Source organism: Heteronotia binoei, chromosome 14 (assembly GCF_032191835.1).
Source record: "Heteronotia binoei isolate CCM8104 ecotype False Entrance Well chromosome 14, APGP_CSIRO_Hbin_v1, whole genome shotgun sequence".
Classification (NCBI taxonomy): Eukaryota; Metazoa; Chordata; class Lepidosauria; order Squamata; family Gekkonidae; genus Heteronotia; species Heteronotia binoei.
The window spans coordinates 30082648-30108835 of NC_083236.1; the positions used below are offsets into that span (position 1 = coordinate 30082648).

The 26188-nt window shown below is 47.6% G+C and overlaps 2 protein-coding genes across 4 annotated transcripts in view; one reads left to right on the top strand and one right to left on the bottom strand.

Moving 5' to 3' along the window:
• The first annotated feature begins 3543 nt into the window (after nucleotides 1-3543).
• On the top strand, nucleotides 3544-16020 carry LOC132582367 (fibulin-7-like). Of its 2 annotated transcripts, XM_060253910.1 has the most exons (8): nucleotides 3544-3645; nucleotides 5495-5651; nucleotides 7703-7873; nucleotides 8176-8301; nucleotides 11136-11258; nucleotides 12461-12598; nucleotides 13947-14085; nucleotides 15105-16020. In XM_060253910.1, exons 1-8 carry the CDS (start codon nucleotides 3580-3582, stop codon nucleotides 15463-15465), a joined length of 1281 nt encoding a protein of 426 aa, XP_060109893.1. In that variant the 5' UTR covers nucleotides 3544-3579; the 3' UTR covers nucleotides 15466-16020. The 2 variants fall into 2 exon arrangements, with proteins under 2 accessions (XP_060109893.1, XP_060109894.1); XM_060253911.1 differs by lacking the exon at nucleotides 8176-8301 and having other exon boundaries at nucleotides 3574-3645; nucleotides 15105-15497.
• A 2168-nt stretch (nucleotides 16021-18188) lies between these two features.
• Nucleotides 18189-26188, bottom strand: part of PDPR (pyruvate dehydrogenase phosphatase regulatory subunit) — a 36722-nt gene continuing 28722 nt past the window's right edge. For both annotated transcript variants that reach the window (XM_060253622.1, XM_060253621.1), the window contains exons 17-18: nucleotides 22866-23048; nucleotides 18189-21891 (exon numbers count right to left, since the gene is read on the bottom strand). In XM_060253622.1, coding sequence (XP_060109605.1) covers nucleotides 21487-21891; nucleotides 22866-23048 — 588 coding nt within the window. In that variant the 3' untranslated portion in view covers nucleotides 18189-21486. The remainder of the gene's footprint in view (nucleotides 21892-22865; nucleotides 23049-26188) is intronic.

Consider the following 26188-nt stretch of genomic DNA (forward strand, 5'->3'; position numbering starts at 1 on the left):
TGACAAAACTGGGGAAAGGAGTTGGTTTCATGTATTTCAGATGTACATTTAAGGGGCTTGTACTTGCAGCTTTTTTAAAGTCCCTTTACGTGTACATCTGAAATCTATGAAACCACCTCCTTTCCCCTGTTTTGTTATGCAGGGATTTTAATAAGCACACGTCCGGGGCTGCAGCTTTTAGAATTTGTGCCATGGTAAAGTGGGGTTTGCCTCTATCAATTGTGTGAAATGGCTATGGGCATCTTTGCATAGTGGGGTCCTCCACTCCTGGTATGATGCTTTAGTGCTAACTGGAAAGGTAGGTGCTGTCCTCTCAGGAGGGTGTGTGGCTAGTGGCAGAGAATCTGCTTGGCAGGTGGAAGGTTCCCGGTTCGATCTCCAGAATCTCCATTTAAAAGGATCAGATAGGGGTTGATGTGAAAGGCTGTAGCCCAAGTTCCTAGAGAGCCTCTTCAGATCAGGGCAGACAATACTGGAGTCGATACACCAATGGTCTGACTCCGGATCACATGCACAATGTCCCCAGTTCTACCTTGAGCATCTCCAGTTACAAAGATCAGGAAACAGATTCCTGCCTCAGAACTTGGAGAGCTGCAGCCACTCGGAGCGGACAATACTGACCTTGACAGCAGGTGGTGGAATTCTAGCAGGAGCTCATTTGCATATTAGGCCACACACGCACACCTCGATGTCGCCAATCCTCCAAGAGCTTAGAAGTCTCTTTTTTGTAAGCTCTTGGAGGATTAGCTACATCAGGGGTGTGTGGCCTAATATGCAAGGGAGCTCCTGCTAGAATTCCACCCCTGCTTGACAGACCTATAACCATAGCTTGTTATTGCTATTTAGTCTCTGCTTGTGTCAAAACATCTTCAACAGGTTGCATGCTGATTTGCTGTTCACCTATGTAAAGGCATCTGCCTATGTATATATATATGCGAACTGTTAACTTCCATTTCTATGTATCTGAGGAAGTGTGCCTGCACAAAAGCTCATATCTTACCTAAACGTTGCAGGGGCCTTTAAAGGTGCCCCTGCACTCAACATTTGAGCAGACCAAAGAATTCGACTTGGCATAAAGAAGCTTGAGGAATTCGTGATGAGAGAGAGAGATTGCCGAGGAGGTCCCGGAGAAGCGCAGTCCCTTCCGCTGTCCTGCAGAGAGGCATCTCTTGCTCCTGGCATCTGCCGGGCACGTGGCGGCGGCAGGCCCTGCTGCAAGCGCTTTTTGCATACAGCTGAGCTGGCGCACAAACCCAGGCCAGGCGAAGGGCCTGCTGCGGCGTGCCCTCCATCCGCGCTGCTGGTGTGCCAAGGAGGCAAACGTTTCCTGCCACCGGCCGCGCCGCTCTCGCTCCGCCTCGGCCAGGGGGAAAAACAACAAACAGTCACATTCTGGAAGGATAAAAAATCCCCGGCAAGCCAGTCGGGCGGGGGAGGGGAGGGGGCCGCCAGCCAAGGAGACGGAGACTGCCTCGCAGGCCTGCCCTTTCCCCCGGGCAGGCAGACCAGAGAGAGGCCGGTCAGCCAGCCAGCCAGCCAGCCGGGGCCACGCTGCCTTCTGCCCTTCGCGGTAAGCCAGAGAAGCCCCTCGCCAGCCAGGTGGGTGCACACGGATTCTCTTCAGGGTTGCGCGGCGGGATCTCCAAGAGCCCAGAGGGAAAGGGACGCCAAGGCAGCATTCCACCCCCCCCCTCCCCGCTTACTTCCAAGGGTCCCACTCAATGTTCCCTCTAAGCTGCGGAGACTTGTGAGCAAAAATTCTACTTTGTGAGCTACTGGCATTAAAGTTGTGAGCTGCTGCATAAATTAGTGTGCTCTGGGGCCCTTTCTCCTGAGCTAAAACAAAAATGTGTGAGCTGGAGCCTAAAAATCTGTGAGCTGGCTCACACTAACCCAGCTTAGAGGGAACACTGGTCCCACTCCCAGCTCCTGCCGGACTGAGATTCAAAGCAAGGAGGGAAGGGGAGGGGCAAGTCTCCAGGGAAGCTGGTGGGATCTCCAGAGGCTCCCAACCGCCCCATCTCAAACACCAGCCTGATAGAAATGGAAATGCTCTCTGCAATCTTTCCAAAGCAGCACCCTTGGAATTAGGGTTGCCAGGTCCCCCCTGGCCGCCAGCAGGGAAAGGGGGGGGGGGGTACGGTGGCTAGATCCAGGCTGGGACATTCCTAGAGATCTGTGGGTGGAGTCTGGGGAGGGCAGGGACCTCAGTGGGGTACAAGGCCATCGAGTTCACCCTTTCCCGAGAAACTGATCTCTGTAGTCTGAAGATGAGCTGTAATTCTGGGGATCCCCCAAGTCCACCTGAAGGCTGACATCCTACTTGGAATTGGGGGACACCAGAAACCAAAGTCGGCTCCGACATAAACATTAGTTTTTAAGGTGTCACTCTGGGACTCTGGTTTAATTCCACAGAAGAAGGCTTTCTCTGGTCCTTTTCTGGACTTCAGCCAGAAAAGTTATTTTCTACCTCCAAGTAAAGGTGGAAATTGTAAGGGGAGGGGGCAGGGGGAACTCTCAGCACTCACCTCAAACTCCCTTGCTGCTGAACAGGTTCTAAAACACTGATTCAGGCTTGCAGCAGGACTGTCAAATCTGCCTTTGTAACATCAGCTGGAGCTTTTGACAAAAGCAGATGATCATGTGCCTATCTCCGCACAAGAGAAAATTCACCCACTGATCTCATCACATCAAGCCGCTGCTAAGGTGCGGGAACAAAATGTAACACTTCATTTCTTGATCAGTTGGCAACGCGACCGTCGTGTGGGGAGCACAGATTTCCAACAGGTCACTTGTGAGCTCTCTGGCTGCTACAGAGAAGCTTGGGAAGCCCTTAAAAGACTCAGGAGAAGATCACAAAAGATCTGCTCTCAGGTTTGTTTTATTTCATAGGATACCCCTCCCTCCCTCCCATGCTACTTAGCAGATAGGTTCATTTCTGGAGCTTTTCCTAGTTCATGTTCTGTTTCTAGGACAGAACAAAATTTGAGAATATGCCGGGGCGGAGGGGGGATTAGCTCAGGAGATTTTAACAGAAGCATCTTATGTAAGCCTCTGGCAGCTGGAAGTGATTTTGTCGCAGCTTTATCTTGACGTATTTTAATTCACATGTTTAACTAAATATTATTTGTGTATGTCTACATTTTGTCAGCTGCCTTGGAGGTTCTGGAAACGGGGTGTGTGTGTAATCAATAAATTGCACAGAAGTAGTTCTTATTAATGAAAATGTTACAACCTCAGGTATAGAAGCACCATGTGAGAAGAGGGATGCCACATTTAGAAAGGGAAGATTTAGGGCTACTGATGGTTTGAGTTGGCTTATCCCCCTGTGCCTGGGGTTGCCAATGCTAGGTTGGGAAATCCCTGCACATTTGGCAGTAGAGGCTGGGGAAAGCGAAGTGTAATGTCAAGGAGTCCACCATCCAAAGCAGACATTTTCCCCAGGAGAACTGGAGATAGTAATTCCCCACCCTGCTCTCTTGCTGCAATTGCCTCTCACTTTTCTTTCTTTCCTGAACAAAGCTGCCTGAGGAAAGCTGTGCAGAGAAACTGTTTCCTATCTTCCTGCCAGAGCACAAAATGCTCCCCAAAGTGCTGGCCCTGGTGACCCTGGGCATCCTACACCTGCCCTGGAGCAGCACTCAGGTAAGACGGACCCTGAAATGCAGGAGGGAGGAGCCAGAATGGAGTCTTTAAGTCAGGGGCTGAGGCCTGGGGAAATGGGGGTGGAGACTGGTGGGAGTGAGGAAGACACCAGGGTAATTAAGGAGAGGTTGCCGCATTTCTCAGCCTTTTCTCTTCACAGACCAGGGAGCAGAAAAGGGGGGTGGGAATCAGGGCTCCCACCATATTGGTTCATACTGCCATTAGCAGAGGAATAAGGTTGCACCCATCTGGCCTTTTAACTAGATTGCCAGTTCTGGCTTGGGAAATACTTGGAAATTTGGGAGGTGGAACCGGAGGAGGACAGGCTTTGGGGAGGAGAGGGACTTCAGTGGACTATAATACCATACAGCCTACCTTCCAGAGTGGCTTTTTTCTCCAGGTGAACTGATCTCTGATGCCTGGAGATCAGTTGTAAACACAGGAGATCTCCAGGTATCACCTGGAGGCAGTCCTTCTTCACCCAAAGGATGATTAACATGTGGACTTCACTGCCACAGGAGGTGGTGACGACTACAAGCATAAACAGCTTCAAGAGAGGTGTGGATAAGCATATGGAGCAGAGGTCCATCAGTGGCTATTAGCCACAGCTTATTGTTGGAACTCTCTGTCTGGGGCACTGATGCTTTGTATTCTTCTGCTTGGGGGGGGGGGCACAGTGAAAGGGCTTCTAGCCCCGCTGGTGGACCTCTTGATGGCACTTGGGTTTTTTGGCCACTGTGTGACACAGAGTGTTGGACTGGATGGGCCATTGGCCTGATCCAACATGGCTTCTCTTATGTTCTTATGTCCTAACTTTAACTATCAGGATAGTGGGCAGTCCAACAGGAAACCTGTTTGATCAAGGATTTGTTGATATTAGTGACAAATATATATTCCAAGGAATATAATACATGAATTATCACACTGATGTTCCATGTAGTTAATGATGATATGTAGGTAGTGGCTGGGGATCTCCTGGGATTACAACTGATCTTTAGAGATCAGTTTACCTGGAGAAAATGGCTGCTTTGGAAGGTGGACTCTGTGGCACTATATCCCATTGAAGTCTCCAAATCTCTAGGTATTTCTCAACCCAGATCTGGCAATCCTACTGGTATGTTATCAACTGACACAATGGGAGGGAGAGCCTAGAGGAAAATGAAGACAACAGAATCCCAAACTGTATCTACTGTCCAGACTTAAATCTTCTTTTGAGAGAATTCAGATTTCACCATGGGCATGTTTGAGAGTCGTGCTTCCCATATTTAACTGCAACAGCCAGCCATAAGCCAATCTCCCCATCTGTTCAGCTCACACCTAATGAGCTGAATTGCCACAAAGGTGTGTGATTTGAGGAGGAGGGAAATTATATAAACGCAGAAAAGCTAATCTAATCCACAGACCAGCAGGCAGTAATATTGCTAAGGTCTATTCAGATGAATGCCAAACAGGAGGATTTTTTGTTTCTTTAAACACAGCTTTTATTTACTGTTGATTTATATGACCTGTAACTGATTTAACTGTCTCTTTAAACAACTTCTTGCTGAGCAGAGCAGCAAGGACAGGAGTAGAACTCAATTAAGCTGTGTGAAAATGCATCATCCTGCACTGTTAGGAAGGAATATGGCAAAGCATCCTGCCAAAGTGGCCGGAACAGGTCCACAAACAGATAAACGATTTGTCAAAAAAATTGGCTGTTTATGAATGGTGAGCAGGACATGAACTAAACTGGCATGCATTCGAGTTCCCCTACTTACAGCGTCTCTTCAGTCTTAGTGAGTCATCTGCATGGCTCTGGGCTGTCCCCTAGTTTCCTTTCCTCCTCCGCCCTGGATTTCTTTTCCTCTAGGGCTGCTTGAGCAAGCAGCAAGTGGCCAACACCATCAGGCAGATGCAGAAGCTGCTGTCCTCCCACGAGGCTGCCCAGCTGCAGAACATGCGCAACCTTAAGAAGCAATTGACCATTCTTCAGGGCAACATCCAGAAGCAAGTGGCCAAGCGCAATGGTAGGTAGAAGGGCTGGCAGCCAGAGGGGTACCTGGCTAGTTGGAAGGGATGGACCAGGAACAGAGCAAATTGGGTTGTGCTGTGAGGGTTGCAAATTATCTGCCATCTACTTTTGCACCTGAAGCAGCTCAGGCTGGCATGCATAGGCCTTTCTCCTTTTTTTATACTCACAACAACCCTGTAAGGTAGTTTTAGATGGGCAATCATGTTGGTCTGCAGTAGAAAATTAGATTCAAGTCCAGTAGTGCCTTAGCTGGTGATGGGAGCTTCTACCCTGGAAATCTGGTTGGTCTTTAAGGTGCAACTGGAATCAAATCTTGCTCCTGTAAGGTAGGTTCGGCTAAGCAAGTGTGATTAACCCCGTGTGACACCGTGGATGTCAGGATCAGAGTCCACGTTCTCCCCAAAGATTAATGCTGCTATTACACCGCACTGTACCTTGCTGCACATAGGATTCTGCTAGGTCTGATAAGGAGAGAAACAGTTTTTTAAAGAACTAGTTACAGCTGTGATAGCTGACTCATGATCCGAAAGTCTACCAGAAAGTCAAGTTGCTTGGGGGAAATAACGTGAAAATACTATTGCCTTGCAATGTTCCTAGACCTATTGGACTGGCCACGGGTAGCATGCTGAAGTAGATAGCCAGTTGGCCTAATCCAGTAGGGCTTTTATCATTAATATGACCAATCCAATGTAGTGAAAGTGAACTGTGTTACAGTTCTATGGAAACATCCCAGCATCCTGTTGGTCCCCCTGAAATCCTGGAGGTCTCTTAATTACAGAATTCCAACTAGTCCTAGCAGCAGAAGAGGGCCTTTATGGCTAGGACAAGTTGGACTTCTTCTCACAAACCTTTGCAAAAGTGTGGCCTTGAAAGAGCATCTCCGTTGGAAGTACAAAGCAACATCCCCCCTCTCCCCCCCAAAAATCCTCAGTGAGCAGCATTTGAGACATTGCTTGAAAACAATGGAAGTGTTCACTAATGTTTGGCCCGGTGGTAAAACTAGAACCAGCTTTCCAACATCGTTTCCAAGCTAGGAGAGTAGAACAGTTGCATGCTGCTTAAATCAACTGCAGTCCACCGCAGGCAGAATTAAAACCATGGTTTTTCATAGGCCTTCATACAGCACTACATTCGATATAGAAATCTGGCATATTATCTGTATTTATGAGCATATTATCTGTTCCTTTCTGTAACTATCCCTTTACATTTTAATCTGTTTTATAGCCATGTCCTTGACTGGCTTAGTTAGTTGCTTCCTATTCACTTCAGGTGGCCAATCCTTAATGATCTATTTTTCTCCTCCCGGCTGATAGTGATAGTTGTGATTTACTGCTTTTCCTTTTGCAGCCAAAGTGATTGCTCATTATTTATTTTAAAACCATCAAAACCATGACATTATGAAATGCATTTTTTTAAAAAAGACACAACATAATTTTTAAGAAAAAAACCTCAACATTTTGACAATCGAGATGAGGTAGCCAGGATGACAGCTGAATTTTATGTCTTTAAAAACTGTCACAGATCAATTCTTGAAAAATGTGACAAAAGATGAAAACAGTGGAATGGGATGTTGACAATCACGGATGTATTCTCTGTAAAATCTGACTGAATGAGGTCCATTCCAAATTAAATATGGAGGCAAGGCAAGAGAACATTTTCTCGTACAAAATACTTGCATATAGAATGTCCCGGATTCGGTGGGGAGGGCAGGATATAAATCAAATAAACTAAACTAAAACTGGATAAGGCATCCATAAGGCCAGTTCTTTTGATCAAGGTGGCTGATTCTTCTCCAAAGAGACCAGGCCCTTTAAACATGCCAGGAAGATCTAAGAAATTTCTTTCTGCTCTCTCCACCCAAGATTCTCAGCCTAATGACACAGGCCATGATAGCCTGGGCAGCCCATAACAAACCCCCCCCCCAGCCTATGTTTTTTACATATATATTCTATACGTAGTAGCCATTTCCAATTGGTAGGTACCAGGATCCAAAAGAAGGCCTTCTTGTCTTGCTCACCCATCCTTTCTGCTCCTCTTCCACCACAGAAAGCTGTACTCTACTGCCAGCACCCCTAAATGGCAGGCGGCTGGGCAAGAAAACATTTGTGGGTCATGATGCGCACTTCCTGTGTGACTCTGGCTTCCTCCTGGTGGGATCTGAGACACGGACATGCCTGGATAATGGCACATGGAGTGGACAACAACCTTTATGCAAAAGTATGTGTAGACAGCCTGTTTGGGGGATGTTCTGAGGTTCGTGGTGTGCTAGGTGTCAGTGATCCACTTCATTTCTACTTGAATGGAAGGCAGGCCTGGGAGAAGAACCCAGCAAGGATGCTTGAAAGGGGAACCTCAAGCTTCCTGGTTAACCCAAAAAGAATAGAAGGATGTTTTATAGAGGATGGTTACTATCCAAAATTGCAGTGCAGAGTACTTCTCCTTAAGGGGACAAATTCTGAAACAAAAAAATGATTGGCTCTTGTATCTGATGAGATTCTCCACGTCCCTTCCCAACACAGGCATCAATGACTGCACCAGCAACCCCTGTGCCAATGGTGGAACCTGTGTGGGGAGCACACACCGCTACAGCTGCTTGTGTCCCAGTGCTTGGTCAGGTGCCACCTGCCAAACTCCAGTTTATTCCTGTAAGTCTCGGGCACCTGTGATTGACTTTTTGGGGTGGTGGGGAAAGAGGTCATCTCATACTGAGCTCCTTAGTAGCTAACTTTCCCTATGAAGCGGGACAGGGAGTGGGGAATTAACTTTGAAGGGAATGAGAGAAAAAGAACCAAACTCCAAATAGACAAAGGCAGCCAGAGTTGTTGCTTCCCTTGTGGGAGTCTCTGACTTCAGCCTCCTCTTACTGTGTCTGGTAAAAAAACCTTCAAAGACAACAGAGCCTAGAACTGATGGGGCTACTCTCATTTGGGGAGTATAAGATGTAGTTAAGTACTTTATTTCTTCTCCCTCCTGCCCTGCACTAAATTCAGTGAAAATTGGTAACTCTCATCTTTCTAGAAACTAAAAAAAATCACAAAAGGGTGGACCAAAATAAGACTTTTGGGTGTGCTACATCAGTTGCAACTGAATTTAGGTCACAGGGGTATTTCTTCCTGGACTAACAGATGGGGCACTCACATCTGCCTCTATGCTACTCACTGAGTAAGTCCTCTCAATTGATCTTGGACACAATAGCTTGCATTTGTCAGCCCTTTTGTGCCACTGGGGGTGATGTCTCCTGGCTCTCCCCACTGAGTGCTGTTAGTAAGAGTCACCAAGGAAAGGGGGAGTGTTTCGGGGCAGGGGAGATTACAGTGGAAAGCGGAGACAGGATAGTCCTATTCCAAGAACTCAACTCTGCTTGAGGTTCAGCAACTAGGGATGGGCAAGAACTGGGGGAAATGGTGGTTTATTTCATTTCATGATACATTTGATTTCTGACCAGATTTGTGATTCATTGGTTTGTTTGGTTTGGGAGGTGTAAAACTCACTGAGAGTCTTCAGTAGGCTCTCCTCCACCCACTCTCCAGGTTTGGTGAAAATTGGATTGGGAATGTCTGAATTATAGCCCTTCCCCCCCCCCCCCGAAAGCTCAGCTTCTTCTCTCATCATGATTGGCTCTCAGAGCTGCCAGTCAAGCTATGGACAACTGCTGTGGGTGTTTCTAAGGCTCCCAGAAGCCCACACCCAGCATTGCCTAGTAATTTATTGGATTAGTGCCGAGCATTCTGGGAAAATGAACTGCAGAAATGAACCAAATGAAGCACCAAGGTCAGAACCAGTTCAGAACAAACCACAAATTGCCCAATTCATGCACAAATTGTAATTTGCGGCTCAGTTCATATCCATGTCTAATAGCTTCTGTTCTCCGGAAGCATTGGCTGGGGGCGGGGGGCAAAGTTTATAAGAGTTGGGGAGTTTTAAAAAGCAGTGCAAGATCTTCATGCCTAAAACCTCTCACTCTTCTTCGGAAGAGGCCACAGATACCCTGCTATACGCAGATAGATAGCTGTGTTAGACTGTAGCAGTAGAAACGAGCAACAATCCAATAGCACTTTCAAGACTTGCAAAATTTGTGGCAGGGGATGAGCATTTAGTGCGTCATGAAAGCTCATATCCTGCTACAAATGTTGTTAGTTTTTAAGGCGCTACTGGACTCTTGCTGTTTTCTCCTGTTGTACCCAATGAGGGAAACTTCAGATGGTAACTAGAGCACACTGGGACAATTTTCCTTCCCCCCACCCCCCCATCTCCGTTCCCACATTAGCTGCATGTACATCTCTACAGTTACCACTGGAGGTCAAACAAGAATCAGAAATGCTCTAACTACGCCACCATTGCTTACTCCAGCTTCTCCAAGGAGACAATCTGTTTGACATATTTTTCTTCCAATTCATTCTGGGGTAGTTCCAGCTCCTTTAAAAAGCCCACCACACTTTAAAAAATAACCTGAAAGGATTTGTTTACTCCCCGCTTTTTTTTTTAAAAGAGGACTCTGATAACTAGGCACCTAGATGTGCATTTCATGTAAACAGAATTGACCCTGATCAGCATTTTGTTTTCATTAAAGAATTAAAGTCAATAAGTAACTAACTCCCCAATTAAAAATGGTCATAAGGGATAGGTTTCCAATTTAAAACTCCTGAGAAACTTAGAAAAGGGAATCAAGCCATGAAGTGGGTAGGCTCCCTACCTGGATTTGAGTCCCCTGGAGTTCTTTAATTCATGTCCAAGTCTTAGCCATGGTTCTTTTTCCCCAGAGCCTGATCCTAACCTAATTGTTTTAACTCGGGGGTCCCCAACCCCTGGGCCATGAACCAGTACCGTTTCGTGGCCTGTTAGTAACCAGGCCGCGAGGCAGGGCCGCTGCACCGCACCGCCCCTTTCACTCTTCTGGGACCCAGGTGGACAAAAAAGGCAGTGCGACCTCACTTGGAAGCTGCCTCTTTGCATGGGAGACAGCCTCGAAGTGAGGCCATACTGCCTCTTTCATCTGCTCGGGTCCCAGGCCAGCGGAAGGGGCGGCGCCGTGGCAACCTTCCTATGCATCATTTATCAGCTGATCAGTGGGGGTCTTTAAATGGGTGGGGGAGGCAGATTGGGCACTTCTGCCACCTGGAGCAGCCCCAGTCTCCCACCCATTTGAGCACCCCCATGGGGGTAGGGATGGGGCACAGGTGGGGGGGCAGCCTGGGCGGCAAAAACCCCAGCGCCCCCACCAATCCGTGGAAAAATTGGCTTCCACAAAACCAGTCCCTGATGCCAAAAAGGTTGGGAACCACTGGTTTAACTGTTATTGATTTTAATTGTTCTGATTTTGTTGCAATCTGCCCTGAGCCTGTTCACAGGGTAGGGCAGAATAAAAATCCACTAAATAATAAATAACCAAAAGGAAGACCCTATTTACAGGTAGTACCTGGGGGGTGAAGGGTAATTTCACCACATATTTGATTAATTTAAGGCTGCTTCTTGTCTGCAGATTGGGTAACACTGAGTAACTCATCCTTCAGCCGTCAGCCCCGTTGTGCTGATAATGCTCTGGGCTCACGCCAGTGCAGCTGTGACACAGGCTTCCAAATGCAAGCAGGGGGCATTTGCCAAGGTAAGTGGGAAGAAGTGTGGGATAGGAGAATAAGGAGAAGTCTGGGTGTCATTCTGGTGCCTTGGGGCTTTTCTGCAGTCTCATTTTCCTTGCTTTTAAATTCCTGTTTCCCATGTGTTTAGCTCCCTCTATGCAGGGATGTCAAATATGTGGTCTAAGGGCCGAATCAGGCCCCCAGAGAGCTCCTGTCAAGCCCGCAAGCAGCTCACTGTCATCTGCTTCCTTCTCTCTCTCTCGCTTCCTTCTACATCACAGCTTGCTTTGCCAGGCTTACTCAATCGCACAAGAGCTACAGAGCAAAGTCTCTATTTTCTCCATTGGCTGACCAGCACATGAAGCAACTTATAATAATAATAATAATAATATTTTATTTTTATATCCCGCCCTCCCCGCCAGGCGGGCTCAGGGCGGCTTTTGTAACTTATGTACAAAAGCTTGCAATGCTCAGCCATATCATGTTTCCCTCTGGGTCTTAGGCTCAAAGCACTGACCATGAGATTTCTTACAGACACACACCTGAACAACATGCTCAAGATTGCTACAGCACATTGTCTCCAGATTTTGATGCAATTCAGAACAAGAAGTGTCAATTATCAGAAACTGTTAAATAAACAAAATCTCTTAAGCATATCTTATTTTAAGGTTTTTTTTTTTTAATCTTCAATTGTGTTTAAGTCCTTTATAAAAATTTATACCTCCACTATCTGGCATTACATTTTATGACACACATGGCCCAGCCCAACAGTCTCATTTATGTTGGATTTGGCCCTCATAACAAATGAGTTTGAACCCCTGTCCTAGTGGTTGATTTGATATTACACTAGTTTATGTCCAACATAAAAACTGTGGTTTTAAGCTTGTAAGGAGATTTGCCAGTCATAAACTGGTGCATAACTTACATAATTTATGTGACTCACAGGGCTTTTTTTTAAGCAGGAATGCAGTTCTGGCTGGCTTGGCATGAGGAGGTGTGGCCTAATATGCAAATGAGTTCCTGCTAGGCTTTTTCTACCCAAAACATCCTGGTGGAATACATTTGCTGGGGAGCGGCTTGTATTATGGACAGGAGCTGAGAGGACAAGGTGTTGCTCTAACCACAGAGACATGTGCCCCCACTGCACCAGTCCTCCAGGCCCTGGCACTCCCTCCCTGCTCCCACATCCAATGATCACTCAGCACCTTCCTTGTTCCTCCCCCCCCAGATGTGGATGAGTGTCAGCTCTTCCAGTCCAGACGCCCCACCCGTATCTGCCTCCATGAATGTGTGAACTTGCCCGGCTCTTACCGATGCACTTGCCCTGCGGGCTACCGGCTCCAGGCTGACAAGAGCACCTGTGTTGGTGAGTATTGGCAGTGGTGGGAAAGCGTTGGGCAGGGTGAGGACTCACTGCTTATGAGCAAATTGTGTGTTCTTGAGGGCAGCAGCAGTCACAAAGACCCTGGGGGCCCTGGGCCAAGGTAGAGAACAGGGAACGGAATCATCACCAGCCTTTCCCCCCCTCACTATGGCCAAGCAAGGGGTGGCCTTTGTGCCCTGTGAGGTGAGTGAGAGCTGTCACTGGAAGCCCAAGCCATGAAGGGCTGTTGCTGAGACAGCTGGCCAAGCCCTGGACAGGATGTTTATGAGTGGCTGTTGCTACAAGTAGGTGGTCTGAGTCTCAGACAGAAAGGGTGCCTGTGGTGGCAGTGGGAGTCTGCTCTTTTTGTTTGTTTCCACTCTTACCAAGGAATGGGGGCTTTGAATGGGCAGGACCCCCCCCCCAGCACAGGGCCCAGGGCAGCCACAAACGTTGCCCCTGGTTTAAGAGCACACAGTCTTGGAGCCCACCATAAGATGAGAACATCTTATTGGCATTATGTGTAGTGTTTCGAAGAAAACAACAACCTTCAGGATTTAAACCCAAACGTTTTCCCGCAAGCAGCACTGGAATGAGTTTGTTTTGAAACAGTGAGGCTAGGGTGGCATGCAGGGCGATTGCAAATTAGGACCCATCCCAACATTACCTTACAATTTTAGGAGCAACTGAAGCTTGGCTTCTAACCACCATGTGCCATAATGTGTGCAGTCTGAAGTCATCATGGGGGAAGAGTCCATCCTGTGGTTCCTGCCCCCCCCAAAAGGGTACCGGTGGCCCTTGGAGGTGTGGTGTGAAGTCCTCCTAGATGGCTTCTGCCACCACCTAGCAGTGGAGGAAGGAGCCACACAGCAGTTTCTCTTAAGCCATTAAAGGCAGCACAGGAAAGATTCTCCGTCTCCTGCATGCCCTGGAAGCAACAACAAGCTGCCCCATATGCATTAAGCAAGCTGTTACAATGGAGGGGAAATCAGGGCATCGGTGAGAGAACTAATGATAACTGGAATGCATAAGACACATCATGGGAAATGGATTGCTCAACATCAACGCAGTCCATAAGTGCTCAGGACCATTGAAACGTGAATACTGCACTTGATGGGGCCCTGATTTCCAAGCTTGGTGCCCGTTATTAGGAAATATACTCATTTCCTTGACAGCTGGTCAACAGAGAGTGGCAGAGTCAATCCCACAATAGCTGTTTACTGTATGCCAGTCTGCCAGGGGAAGGTAGTGCATAATGCCTATCTTCAGGGAAGGGATTGGGGTGGGGAGACACCCTGTCAGACTTGGAATCCCACATCACAATAGAGATTCTCCCTGTTTTCTTCACAAGATGTGGATGAATGCACGGAGAACCAACACAACTGCAGCCGGGGACAGATGTGCATCAATGTTTACGGAGGTTTCCAGTGCGTGCGGCCCGAGTGCCCCAAGCCCCAACTCAACACCAGCTATGTCAAAACTTCTGTTGCGTAAGTGTAAACATCAGCCTTCCCTTTGGAGATGTCCCATGAAAGCAGCTCATGCCCAGAATCCTGTAGAACTGGACAGGGCTACTTCCAAGGCTCCCTGGCCAATTCAAAATATCCAGCCTGCCCAGGCAACTCTTTGAACCCAGCTCACTTGGTTGAGTGACATCCAACTACTATAGTGGCCAACCAGAGGAACTGGTTGGCCACTATGTGAGACAGGATGCTGGACTAGATGGACCATTGATCTTTTGTTCTTAATTACTCTTTGAAAGTGCTGATAGCAGGGTTTGGGGAGATTCTCTTTCTCCCTGACCTGTTGCCAGCCACCTACCAGCACTGATAGACTGATCATCTGCCTAAGTATAATAAGGCAGTTTCCTTTGGTTGACATGATCGGTGTGCTGTAACCCACCATTTTCTGGCAACAGCACAGAGGCTGCTGGGGCATAAGTTGCAAAGTGCTGCCACGTGGGGTGGTCAAATACTTCACATTGAGCACACATGAAGCTGCCTTATAGCCAATCAGACCATTGGTCCATCAAGGTCTATTCAGAATGGCAATAGGTCTCCAAGGTCTTAAGAAAAGGGGTGTTTTGCACTGACCTTACTCCAGAGCGACGTCCCTCTTCACCGTGCAGCGCCTGCACGAATTTCGCACCAATTGCTCCGCAGAACCCAGAAGAGCCGCAAAGTCCCGCGGCTTTTGCATCGCAAATGTAAACCGCCAAAAACCAGTTTACATTTGCGACGCAAAAGCCGCGGGACTTTGCGGCTCTTCCGGGTTCTGCGGAGCAATTGGTGCAAAATCCGCGCAGACGCTGCGCAGTGAAGAGGGACGTCGCTCCGGAGTAAGGTCAGTGTGAAAACGCCCAAGGTCTTCATCTCCTACCTGATTCTTTCCATTGGAGATGCCAGAGATGGAGCCAGGGACCCTCTGCATGCCAAGCAGATGCCCTCCACTGAGCTATGGCCCCTTCAGACCATCCCTGATGGGCTGCTTCCTTTCTGTCTTCTTGCAGGCAGTGTGAGCGAAGCCCTTGCCCCATGGACAGCAAAGCCTGCCAGAGAGCCGCCAACTCCATCTCGTTCCACTACTTGCCTCTTCAGTCCAACCGCACGGTGCCCAGGGTCCTCTTCAAGATGTCTACCAGCCGCTTTGTCGGAGACAGCCTGCGCTTTGCCATCTTGGGGGGCAACAGCCAAGGGATGTTGGCCGTGCAGCGTGCGGACCGCCAGACCGGGGAGCTGGTGCTCACCAGACCAGCCGTGGGACCAACTATGTTGGAGGCAGAGCTGGAAATGAGCGAATTTGCCCGAAAGATCTCCCTGGGGAAACACATCTTCAAGGTCACAGTCTTTGTTTCACAGTATGAATTCTGAGCCCCAGCCCTGCAGAATACTGCAGGGACTGGGGGGAAAACCCCAACACATTGACAGCAGAATTGGCAGAACTCCCAAGAATGTGGCTCTAGGCCAGAGAGCCCCAAGACCCTACCGAAAGAGAGGTTGAGTCATTCTTTGCAAAATGAAGAAACCCATGTTGGTTGACCCACATCTCAATGTCTTTTGCAGTGGGAAAGCCATGCAGTACCAATCCTTCCTTCCCCAGTGGATGCCCACCATCTTAAGGGAAGGACACACAGATGTAGCAGCTGGCATTACAGCTAGCAACCCCGGAAGCACTGCTCTTGCCTAAAAAGTTTGCTCCAACCTCTGAACCTTGGCAGACCAGAAAAGAGGGTGGACTGCAGGAAGCAGTATTAACAGGCTTCCTTACAGTTTTGAGGACGACGCCTGCCAATAGTTCAGGGAGCTGATGAAGAAAAACACCTGTATTCCTTTTTAACAGAGTAAAGCACGCCTCCAGTTTAAATCTTGAGCTAAGAGGAAAAGCGGGGGTAGAAATATTTTATTATAATAAATAAATCAAACAGCCCTGGACAGCAGCAGAGAGTTCATTCCTGGTTAATTCCCACCTACCCCTCCGCCCTTTGCTGGCTTAAAAATGGCCTCAAGAAATAAATACCAAATCTTTGTGATGTGAGAAAACTAAGGAGAAAGATGTGTGAATGCCAGCAATGAATCCACAAACTAAAGAGCCAGTTTGGTGTAGTGGTTAAGTACGTGGACTTTTATCTGGGAGAACCAGGTTTGATTCCCCCCTCCTCCACTTAACACCTGCTGGAATGGCCTTGGGTCAGCCATAACTCTTGTGAGAGTTGTCCTTGAAAGGGCAGCTGCTGTGAGAGCTCTCTTGGCCCCACTCACCTCACAGAGTGTCTGTTGTGGGGGAAGATGAGAGAGATTGTAAGCCGCTCTGAGTCTCTGATTCAGAGAGAAGGGTGGGGTATAAATCTGCAGTCGTCTTTTTCTAACACTTCAAGTAGGCAGCCTGAAGAATACTGGAAGACAGCTCAGGAAGTCTGTAGCTAGTCTCAAGCTATGATACACTCATGGAATGTATGTAGCACAAGCACTTGTTTCACTTTTGGAACAGATGCATTTCTCTTTCCTCCTTCCCACAGCGATAAAACTTTCAAGAGCTGGATTATTCTGGTTCTTTTCTAGGCAGAGAAACAGGATTCAAGTACAGGAAGAACTTGTTTTGGGCACCAGAAAGGGGACATGCTCAAGGCTCCCATTTCATACCAGCGGGCTGTTGCAATGATACAAAATTTAGCATGATACAAGATGTAGAAAATGGAAAATGTACCAAATAATTAAAAACAATAATCTTTGTTGTAAGGATACCTGGGTTTTTAAAGCAACTTTTTGACTAGCATCTTGCATGGGTACGTTTTTGGCTAGTAAACTGTATGCGAAATTATAGCCTGAGAAACATTTATTAGTGCTTTTGAAAAATTATTAAAAGGCAAAAGAACAGGACGCATAGCCCTGGCAAGCTAAGTGAGGGGGAAGGATCCTGTCATCCAGTTTCCAAAGGAAGGCAATTTCTACACATTCCACCCCAGAGAAAGAGAGGGGTTCTCTGCCATGGGGTCACAAGGCTTCACCGAACCAAATTAACTAAGCAGCTACACAGAACGCCAACCTATGAAGAGGGTAGCGGCATAGAAGCAGAGGGTGGGAACGGCACCATCCTCACCTCCCAGACATGCCCTACAACCTGTGATCCTTCTAAGGTGAGTTAGTATGAGCTAGTTCAGTTTTTTAGCCTCCGGCTCACACATTTTTGCCTTAGCTCAGGAAGGATGGCCCCAGAGCGAACTGATTTATGCAGTAGCTCACAATTTTAATACCAATAGTTCACAAAGTATAATTTTTGTTCACCAGACTCCACAGCTTAGAGGAAGTACTGCCTAAAACCCAGGACTGATGGGAGCTCCAGGGTTGCCAACAGCAATGGGATTCCTTCTTCCTGGCCATAGAGGAAGCAGCAGGTGCAGCTGGATTCTTGTTCGGAGGAATCAGTGGACCTTGAAGAACAAGACGGTGGGGGTCCCGGGAATTTGAAGTCCATTACCAGGGGATCCCCCTGCCCCAAGCCTTGACTGTTGTAATTCCACTCACACCCCCACTCCACAATGCCTCTAGCCTAAATAAGCCAGACACACAGTCATTCCAAACTTCCTAGCAAGAAGATCTGTTGAGAGAATTGCTGCTATGTGCCTTTTACCCATCAGCCCACAGTGAGCAAAACATCCAACACTGAACAGGGACAGGCCTGCCTGCTGCAGGGACAAGAACGTGGCAAATTTTTTTTTAAATGACCAGGGTCAAAAATGAATGATTAACAAACTAAGGAGTGAGGCACTGTAAGGATAGACCAAAATCAAACCCAGATCAGACCACCTGATGCACGCACTTCAGCCGTCTTTTGCTACAGCCTCCCAGGTTACTTCTTTCCTTCTGACTCTGAGATCAGTGGATCAGCCGCAATGCTACATGGAAACCTCTAAGCAGGACTAATCACAACCCCAGGCAACCAAGTTGAGGCCTCAAGTTGTTTTGCAGATGTCAGCAGAGGCTTGGCTCACATTCTGGATCACGCAACATCCAGGGCCAGCCTGAGCAGTACCCTAAGCCAGGTTCAGACCTCAGCCAGTCTTTCCCACACACGCCCACCAACACCACCCCAAGAGTAGTTAAACAGCTCTTTATTGATAAACACACTAGGTAGCATTGGAAACCAACATGGAACAGAAGAGAGCTGCTGAAGTGCTGCATGATGGGACATGATGGCTTCCTAGTAGGGCTAAAAGCATTGACCGGATGGGAAGCCGGTGGCCCCTTTGTGCACTCTGGAATGGCAGTTCTCAGGGCTGGCTTCACTCAGAAAAGCTGGTCCAGCACCTCCGATGGCCGCCTCTTTCCACAGTCCAAGCAGGAGCACGTTCTGCAAAAGGCACAGATGATGGCAACTGCCATTTGTGCCGTCTGCCTCCTGGAACTCAGGAAGGCTTAAAAAGCACCCGTTGGAGGAGGTGGAGAAATCAAGTACATGGGATGGAGCTGAGCCGGGGCCCAGTCTCCCAGCATCCGTGAGCATAAGGCACTCCAAAGGTAAGGAGGTGGTTTCGCTCTGCTTTGGATCTCCACTGCCTGTCCCATAGAAGAGATGCTGGCAAGAGCTGTTAATTTACTAATGAGGACAATGATAATAATAAAAAAATCCTCCACCAGTTTTGGAGTTGATTCTTGGAAGGAACAGGTGATCCTGGAGAGCTGGCATTCAATACCAAAATGAGCCAACATGTTTAAAGTGCATGTGAGACTTTAAAAAAAAAAAGGAGTGACTCATGGAGGACTTTCTGGGAGGGGAGGAGGAAAAGGATGTACATTGGCAGCTATGGAATATTCTAAAACAGTCCGCAGGGGAAATGCAAGGGGAAGAGGCAGGAAGGGTGATTTAGCCTGTTTCCTTTTTGCACACTACGGATACCATGATCCCAGAAATGAACTTTCCCCTGGTCAGATGGGACTGCAAGGGGTGGGAGGTAACATGAGAAAGATTCACAACCAGAAGCATCTTCTCGGGAGGGATCACTGGATCCAACCCAGAGTATGACAGCATGTACAGCTGAGACCAGGACTTCACAAGGCTGTGGTTGCTGAGCTAGGATGTTTGGGAAGAGAATGACAACCCGTGGGTAACTGCTGGGTAGCCAGCAGACTCTGCTGTACAGTACGGAGCCAGAATCCAGCCCCTCAGCTTTGTGACCTACTGAAATTTCTCCTGTAAAGCTTGGTTCTTTGGTGCAAATGCAACTGGACTCAGAATTAGTCCTTGTGTTAGGTGAGAGATTAAAAAAACTTGTCTAAGAGAACCACAAAGGCGCTGAGAGGGGATTCACTTCTCCATCCATACATGAATATGCTCCACCCTATTGTCTTTGGTCCAAAACGTTATTTAAAATTCAATTTTAAAAAAAGCCACAACACCTTCCAGCACTAATTAGAACAAGGGCCAAAGAGGAACCACTGCTTTCACTGTATACAAGCTGCCTTCATCTCTCTGGGGAAAATATCATCTGGCCAGATTCGGCTCGGATAAACATAGGAAGCATCAAAACTAGACGAGGGGAAACCAAGAAGGTGCTTTTAACCCGGCATGCTGCAGTTCCATCCAATGCATCTGATTGGGTGAAAGGCAGAGAGTTTCATAGGCCGCTTTACAGTCTGGGGCTATATATTCCTGGCCTGCCTCGAAATGCAGCCTCTGGGCCTGACTCAAGAAGCAGGGCTTCTTCTGCCAAAGACTCAATATGGTTTCAACTGACAGGGCAAGGGATGGCTCCAGTGGCCATGAGTGCTGTGACTTAGTTCTGCCCCCAGCCCCACTTTCAAAAAACTCCAAGGTAACTTGCAGTCACATCCCTTCCATCTCTTTGCTATGCAGGGACATTGGGATGTCTTGATCACCTTCTCTTCAAAAGGCCAACAACAGTAAAGCAATATTATCTGGATAATGTGTAACAGCGAGCTGTCCAGACATGTTTGTTTTTTTTAAAGAGGAACTGCAGAGCAACAAAAAAAAAAAAGCAGAAGGGTGCAAAGCTATGTAGGGGCCCTTTGAAATGATCCCCTCCCAACAGAATGGTGTCATGCATCTGATGGGAAGAGGTGGGAATAAACTGAAGGGTTTGCAAATAGAAACAAGCTGTTTGCAGTAAACAACTTGTTGATCTTGGAGTCGATGTAAATGTGCTCTTTTCCAATGTAGCACCAATTAATGACAGGCAGGGGAAGGGGAATCTTTCATTGGAAACATGCCCTACATTAAAACCATCCCCAGCATTGAGCTTTCCCAGGAAGGAGAACATCTCGTGTGGACTGTATTGTGTGGCTGTACGGAGCATTTGAGCCTTCCACTGGTAGCTGAAGTTGGGGCCAGTGCTGGGATAGGAAGAGAAGAGGAAAAAGAGTTGAGAAATGTAGACGAACAAAGGCAGCCATCCGTCCAGAGGATACAGCAGGAGGTGAAAGATACAGACAGACAGGAAGGGCAGGACCCATGGAGCAGGGGTCATTCTAAGCAGCAGGCCACTTCCAGCACCCCACCTTCAGTCACAATGGCAGGCCTTCAATACCACCCTCCAAATTGCCAAGAGGTGCAGCTCTCAAAGCCATCCCCCTCCAAGAGCCAATATACTGCATAACCAACCTGAGACCGAATACAGGCAAAGCTAAGAAACATCAGAGAAGAGGTGGCTGCCCCGAAAGATTCTGGGTACAGCAAATACACCATCACCCACTGCAACTATGTAATCAAACAGACACTGAGGACTGCAGACACCCTGTGCAAGAGGAGATGCATTTCTGGCAATAAAAGGGGGGGGGGGAGGAAGAAAAAGCATGCCATTCCACCACCTCCAGACAGCTCCACTTCAAAGAACCCAAATGTTCCGTAAATCATTTCTTCCCCCACCTCCTGTTCCAATCTTGCCTGGAGGATAGCAGATATGAACCTGCCCCAAAAGACGGCACTCTCTCCCAATGTGAAGAAATGCTCTTAATTTCTTCACAGCTTCGACAGGAAAAAGCAGAAGATGGAAAACCGTGAACAACTAGGATCAGGGGGCAGGGCGTACCGCCGAGTGTTTCTGCAAGGCGGCTCTGCAGCTGGCTGTTAAGTGCTGTAACCAAAGAGAGAGCTCCAGAAGAAAGCCGGAGTGCTCAAGGCCCCTGTTTGAGTATGTGACTGTCCACATCCCGTAAGCAGAAGCCGGTCCACCTGCCCATTAGCTTGGAGCAGCTCAGCGGCTGTGGCGAAGGTAGGAAGATATCCGGGGAGCAGCAGAAAGCTGCGGAGATTAAAATGATGAAAGGAAAAGAGGAGGGTTTAAAACGTACAAAAATGTAACAGACCTAGGAGGCTAAACCAAGTCCAACCAGCAGCGGTGGAAGGGTCGGCAACCCCTCCTGCATTCAGCAGAGGTCTCACTTTCCCTGGTAACCGCTGAACTCCATTTCGTCCTTGCGTCGGCGGGGCGTGAAAAGGGAGCTGAAAGGGTAGAGCTTCGCCTTGGCCTGAAAGCGGTGTCCGGCAATCTCGATCTCGTATTCCCCCCGGTTGACAAAGTCAGGCGTCACCAGCTGCTCCTCACCAGTTTCCGGGTCAACGTTCCGCACAAAACCCAGGCAGACGTGCCGCTCGAGGGTGTAACTGTAGGCGCTGCTGGTGGTCTGGCCCGCATAGTGTCCATTCCGGAAGATAGGCTCACACCACCAGGGCCACAGGTCCAAGTCTGTATTGTGGTCTTCGAGGATGAACATGGTGAAGCGCTTGTAGACCCCTTCTTGCTTCTGGTGCATCAGTGCCTCCCGCCCAATGAAGTCGGTGCCCTGCAGAAACAGAGAGGGGTCAGCAAGGGAAGGAACATACAGACGAGGACAGCCCTGCTGGCTCAGGGGAGGAAGGGCCAGGCCATCTGCAGAAGCTCCTCATTATTTGCGGAGCCCGCCAGAAAGAAAAAAAGTTTAAGTTCTGATAGGTCCTGGTAACCATCCTGACAACCAAGGGGTTGGATCCAGCCAGCTTGCTCCATTTAATATCCTCCAGTTCTCCAGCCCCGTACATCTTTTCTACATGCAGGTCCCATGATCCCCAGCACAGCCTTTTTAGTGGTCAAGAGGGGAGCCTCTCCTCCCAGTGGGGATTGAAACTTGGGTCTCCCAGGCCCTATTCCAACACTGACTACTACTCCACACTGGATTCATTCAACCCAGTGGTGTTTGACGGCTTTACAGTCTCTTACGCTTGTAAAGTAAGCCTACTCTGCAGTGTAGGCTTACTTTACAAGCATAAGAGACTTTATAAATTGGATGCTGTTTAAATTGTCCTTGTCTGTCCCAGAGACTCCTCTTTTAAAGGTATTTGTCACAGTGAATAATAACAGTAAATAATAGTGAACAATAATAGTGAATAATAATAAATAAATAGTAAATAAATAAAAGTTAATAATAAAAGTTAATAACAATTTTTTGTTTACTCAAGGGTTTACTTTTGAGAATAAGTTCTGGGCTGACAGATTGTGGAAATGGAATGTTTTCAAATAAGCAGCAACATTTTTCATTCCACCAAAAGCTTGCCTGAGGCCACCCAGGGAAGAGGGTGGAACTCCAATCCACGTCTCCCTGCTCTGAGTCTAATGCAGTGTTCATTCTGCAGGGAGGCCTCCAAGACGGTGGTGGAGGATGCCAGCAGCTCAAGTCTGGGAGTGAGCCTCCTCTCCGAAGCCACTGCGCTTCTCTACTCCCACCCCCCCCATCACCTCCCCCACACACTGCTCAAGCAGTTCCCAGACCCCTTTTTGCACCTTCTCAAGTTTCACCCGGAACTCGCGCCCGCATTCCAAGGGAGTGGTGAAAGCATCCAGGTCTTGGCCCCAAAAGGCAAAAAACTTCTCGATGCGTAAGCTGCGGAGGGCATAATAGCCGGAGTTCCGGATCCCGTACTTCTGCCCCACACTCATAACTTCGTTGTACACGTGCAAAGCGTACTGCAGGGGTGGAAAGGAAAGGAAACAGCAGCACTTTACATTCCCTGTTCAGAAGCAGCCCACAGCATGAAAACTGCAGAAGTCCTGGACGGTCACCAAACACTGGAGTCAAAACCCTCTATTACCCCAACTGCTTCCAGTAGTCACTAACAAAACTCTAAGCAAACAACTGTGCATATAGCAGACATCCTGATGACCCTCCCTTGCAACATTTCCTACTTGTATCTGATGAAGGGAGCTTTGACTCTTGAAGGTTTATAACCCTGGAAATCTTGTTGCTCTTTAAGGTTGCTCCTGAGACTTGAATCTTGCCTCCCCCCCCCCACTCTTTTGCAACACTCGCTAAGCTAACCAGCATGCGGACAATCAATCCCACGGGTTATGAGAAAAATTCAACTGGCTTTAAGTACACCAATTCAAGGATGAGGAAGACCATGAAGAACCTGCCAAGTTTTGCACCAGCTTAAATTTAGGAGCCCAGAAGAAACAGTTAATGATGTGGTAATACATCCTAATTAACTCTAATCAGAGACTTCCTGTAAAATCAATCAAAATAGGAAAGTTCTGAAACACCCTCAAAGCTATTGGATCAGTCAATGTCAAGGCCATGGATTTTGCAGGAAGGACCCCAGTTTTTTTAATTTCCTCACCTATACTCAGGGCAAGAATGCTTCTGGAAATCACTAAGAAAAACTGTTTTTGAAAGCTGTGCCCCCAGATCTCAAGGAACTACTGGGTAAATATACAACCTGTACAAGTATGAGTGCCAGCTTCTAGCAACCTGGAAGCCTTCCCAAGAAACTTCTCGCTTAAGGTTGGACAGAAGATCGGGAATCGTAAAAGCAAAACCAAGATTACGCAAAAGAAGCACATTTATTAAAATATTTCTACTCCTCCACTGTTCTCATTCAAGGGGGCTAAAAGTGGTTTGCAACTCCTCTCTCAGTGTACCGAAACAGACACAACACACAATGCCACCTGCCAACTGTAACATCCGCCCCCAAAGGTAATCATGAATATTAAAAATTTGCCACAGACTCTCCTGCTTTACAGATCCTCCTAAAGGCCCTTCCTCCCCTTGTCTCACCCATTTGAATGGTGTATACAGTGAAAAGATATAAAACCAGAACCACACTGCACTAACAATCCTCCCATTCATTAATTGCCAGTTTGGTGTAGTGGTTAAGTGTGCAGACTCTTATCTGGGAGAACTGGGTTTGATTCCCCACTCCTCCACTTGCAGCTGCTGGAATGGCCTTTGGTCAGCCATAGCTCTGTCAGAGGTTGTCCTTAAAAGGGCAGCTGCTGTGAGAGCCCTCTCAGCCCCACCCACCTCACATAGTGTCTGTTGGAGGAGGAGATATATAGGAGATTGTAAGCCGCTCTGAGTCTTTGATTCAGCGAGAAGGGCAGGGTATTAAATCTGCAATTCTACTTAAACTGTTCAGTTCCTGATATTCTAGGTAGTAGCTTTGAATAATGGTATTTTTCCATCAGCACCTTTAGCTACAGCTGGATCTATTATGTGCCAGTAGTGGCTTTGGGAAGACGGCTCATAATACCATGCCACATCCAACTCATAATACCATGCCACATCCAACATTCCCTATAAGCTGAGTTAGTGTGAGCTAGCTCAGTTTTTTAGCCTCTTGCTCATACATTTTTGTCTTCACTCAGAAAGGATGGTCCCAGAGCAAATTAATTTATGCAGTTGCTCACAACTGTAATGCCAGTAGCTCATGAATTATAATTTTAGCTCACAAGACTCCACAGCTTAGAGGAAGCATTAGCCACACCACTCTGCTGTTCCATTTCTGTGCCCGCCTAGCCCACAATCATTTACAGGGGCAGCTTTCCAAAGTTCTTTCAGAATTAGCATGCACCTACAAGGAAGGAGGGAACAGATATGCCCTCCACCTAAGTTACAAAGCTAAGACAAGCTCATGGAGAAGAAGCAATGTCGATGAATATTAACCATAATTCGACAAACCAAATGAATTAGAAATTGTGCATCTCTGCCTGCTGGGGTGGGAAGAAATAAAGGGTCTGCCTACCAGCTCCATAAAAGCATCCAGACTAGGGGTGTGCATTCATAGCTACCCAAGCTGAAAATCTACCCCAGAAAAATACATTACAGGTATTTTAGTGATAAATTTTGACATCTCAAATGCAATGTTCCCTCTAAGCTGCAGAGTCTTGTGAGCAAAAATTCTGCTTTGTGAGCTACTGGCATGAAAGTTGTGAGCTACTGTAATTAATGTTGTGAGCTGCTGCATAAATTATTGTACTCTGGAGTCATCCTTCCTGAGCTAAGACAAAAATGTGTGAGCTGGAGGCTAAAAATTTGTGAGCTAGCTCACACTAACTCAGCTTAGAGGGAACACTGCTCAAATGTATCCAAGGTTTTCTTCAGAAAACGGGGTGGGGAGGGAAATCCTGAAAAAACCCTGTATGTTTGGGGATGACTGGGGAGAGCTGGGAGCAGATTGCTCCTGCCTCTTGGCAGTTTGTGAAGCTGGTATCTACTGCAGTCCCTTTAAAGTTCAAAGGGACTGCAGAAGACAGCCCAAAAATGAACTGTGCCGGTGGGGGGGCAGGCTGTTCCCACCAGCTTGGAGCTGGCTTCTCATACAGCCAGGTATCCTCATACTGCAGGAGATGCAAGTCCAGCCGCTATCTCCTCGACCATGCAGAGCCATGTGCTCTGCACAGCAGCTCCTAGGGCTGGCTTCTCCTTCAGCCTGGTTTAAACCAGACTGCAGAAGAAGCCAGCCCAGCCAGAATCAGCTGTGTCCACAGGAAGCAGACTGACCTCCATTATCTCAGCTTTGTGCTGGTCAGGATCAGGCTGGCTTCTTTAAAAGAAAAATGTTGTTTTTCTTCTTGGGTCTATCGAGCCCCACAAAATTTGGGATTACTAAAAATTCTAAAAAAAACCTCAAATCCCATTTTTTTCCCTGATCCAATAGTATCAAACCAAAACAATACCAGCTAAAAAAAAATATTGTCCACCTCTAATCTAGACTTTCTAGGACAGGTGAGCTCTTGACCTGATCCAATCAGGTGCAATTCTGACACACCTATTTGACTAGCCAATTGCCAGCTTGCAATATGCCACCAAAGCCACACACCTGGACAGC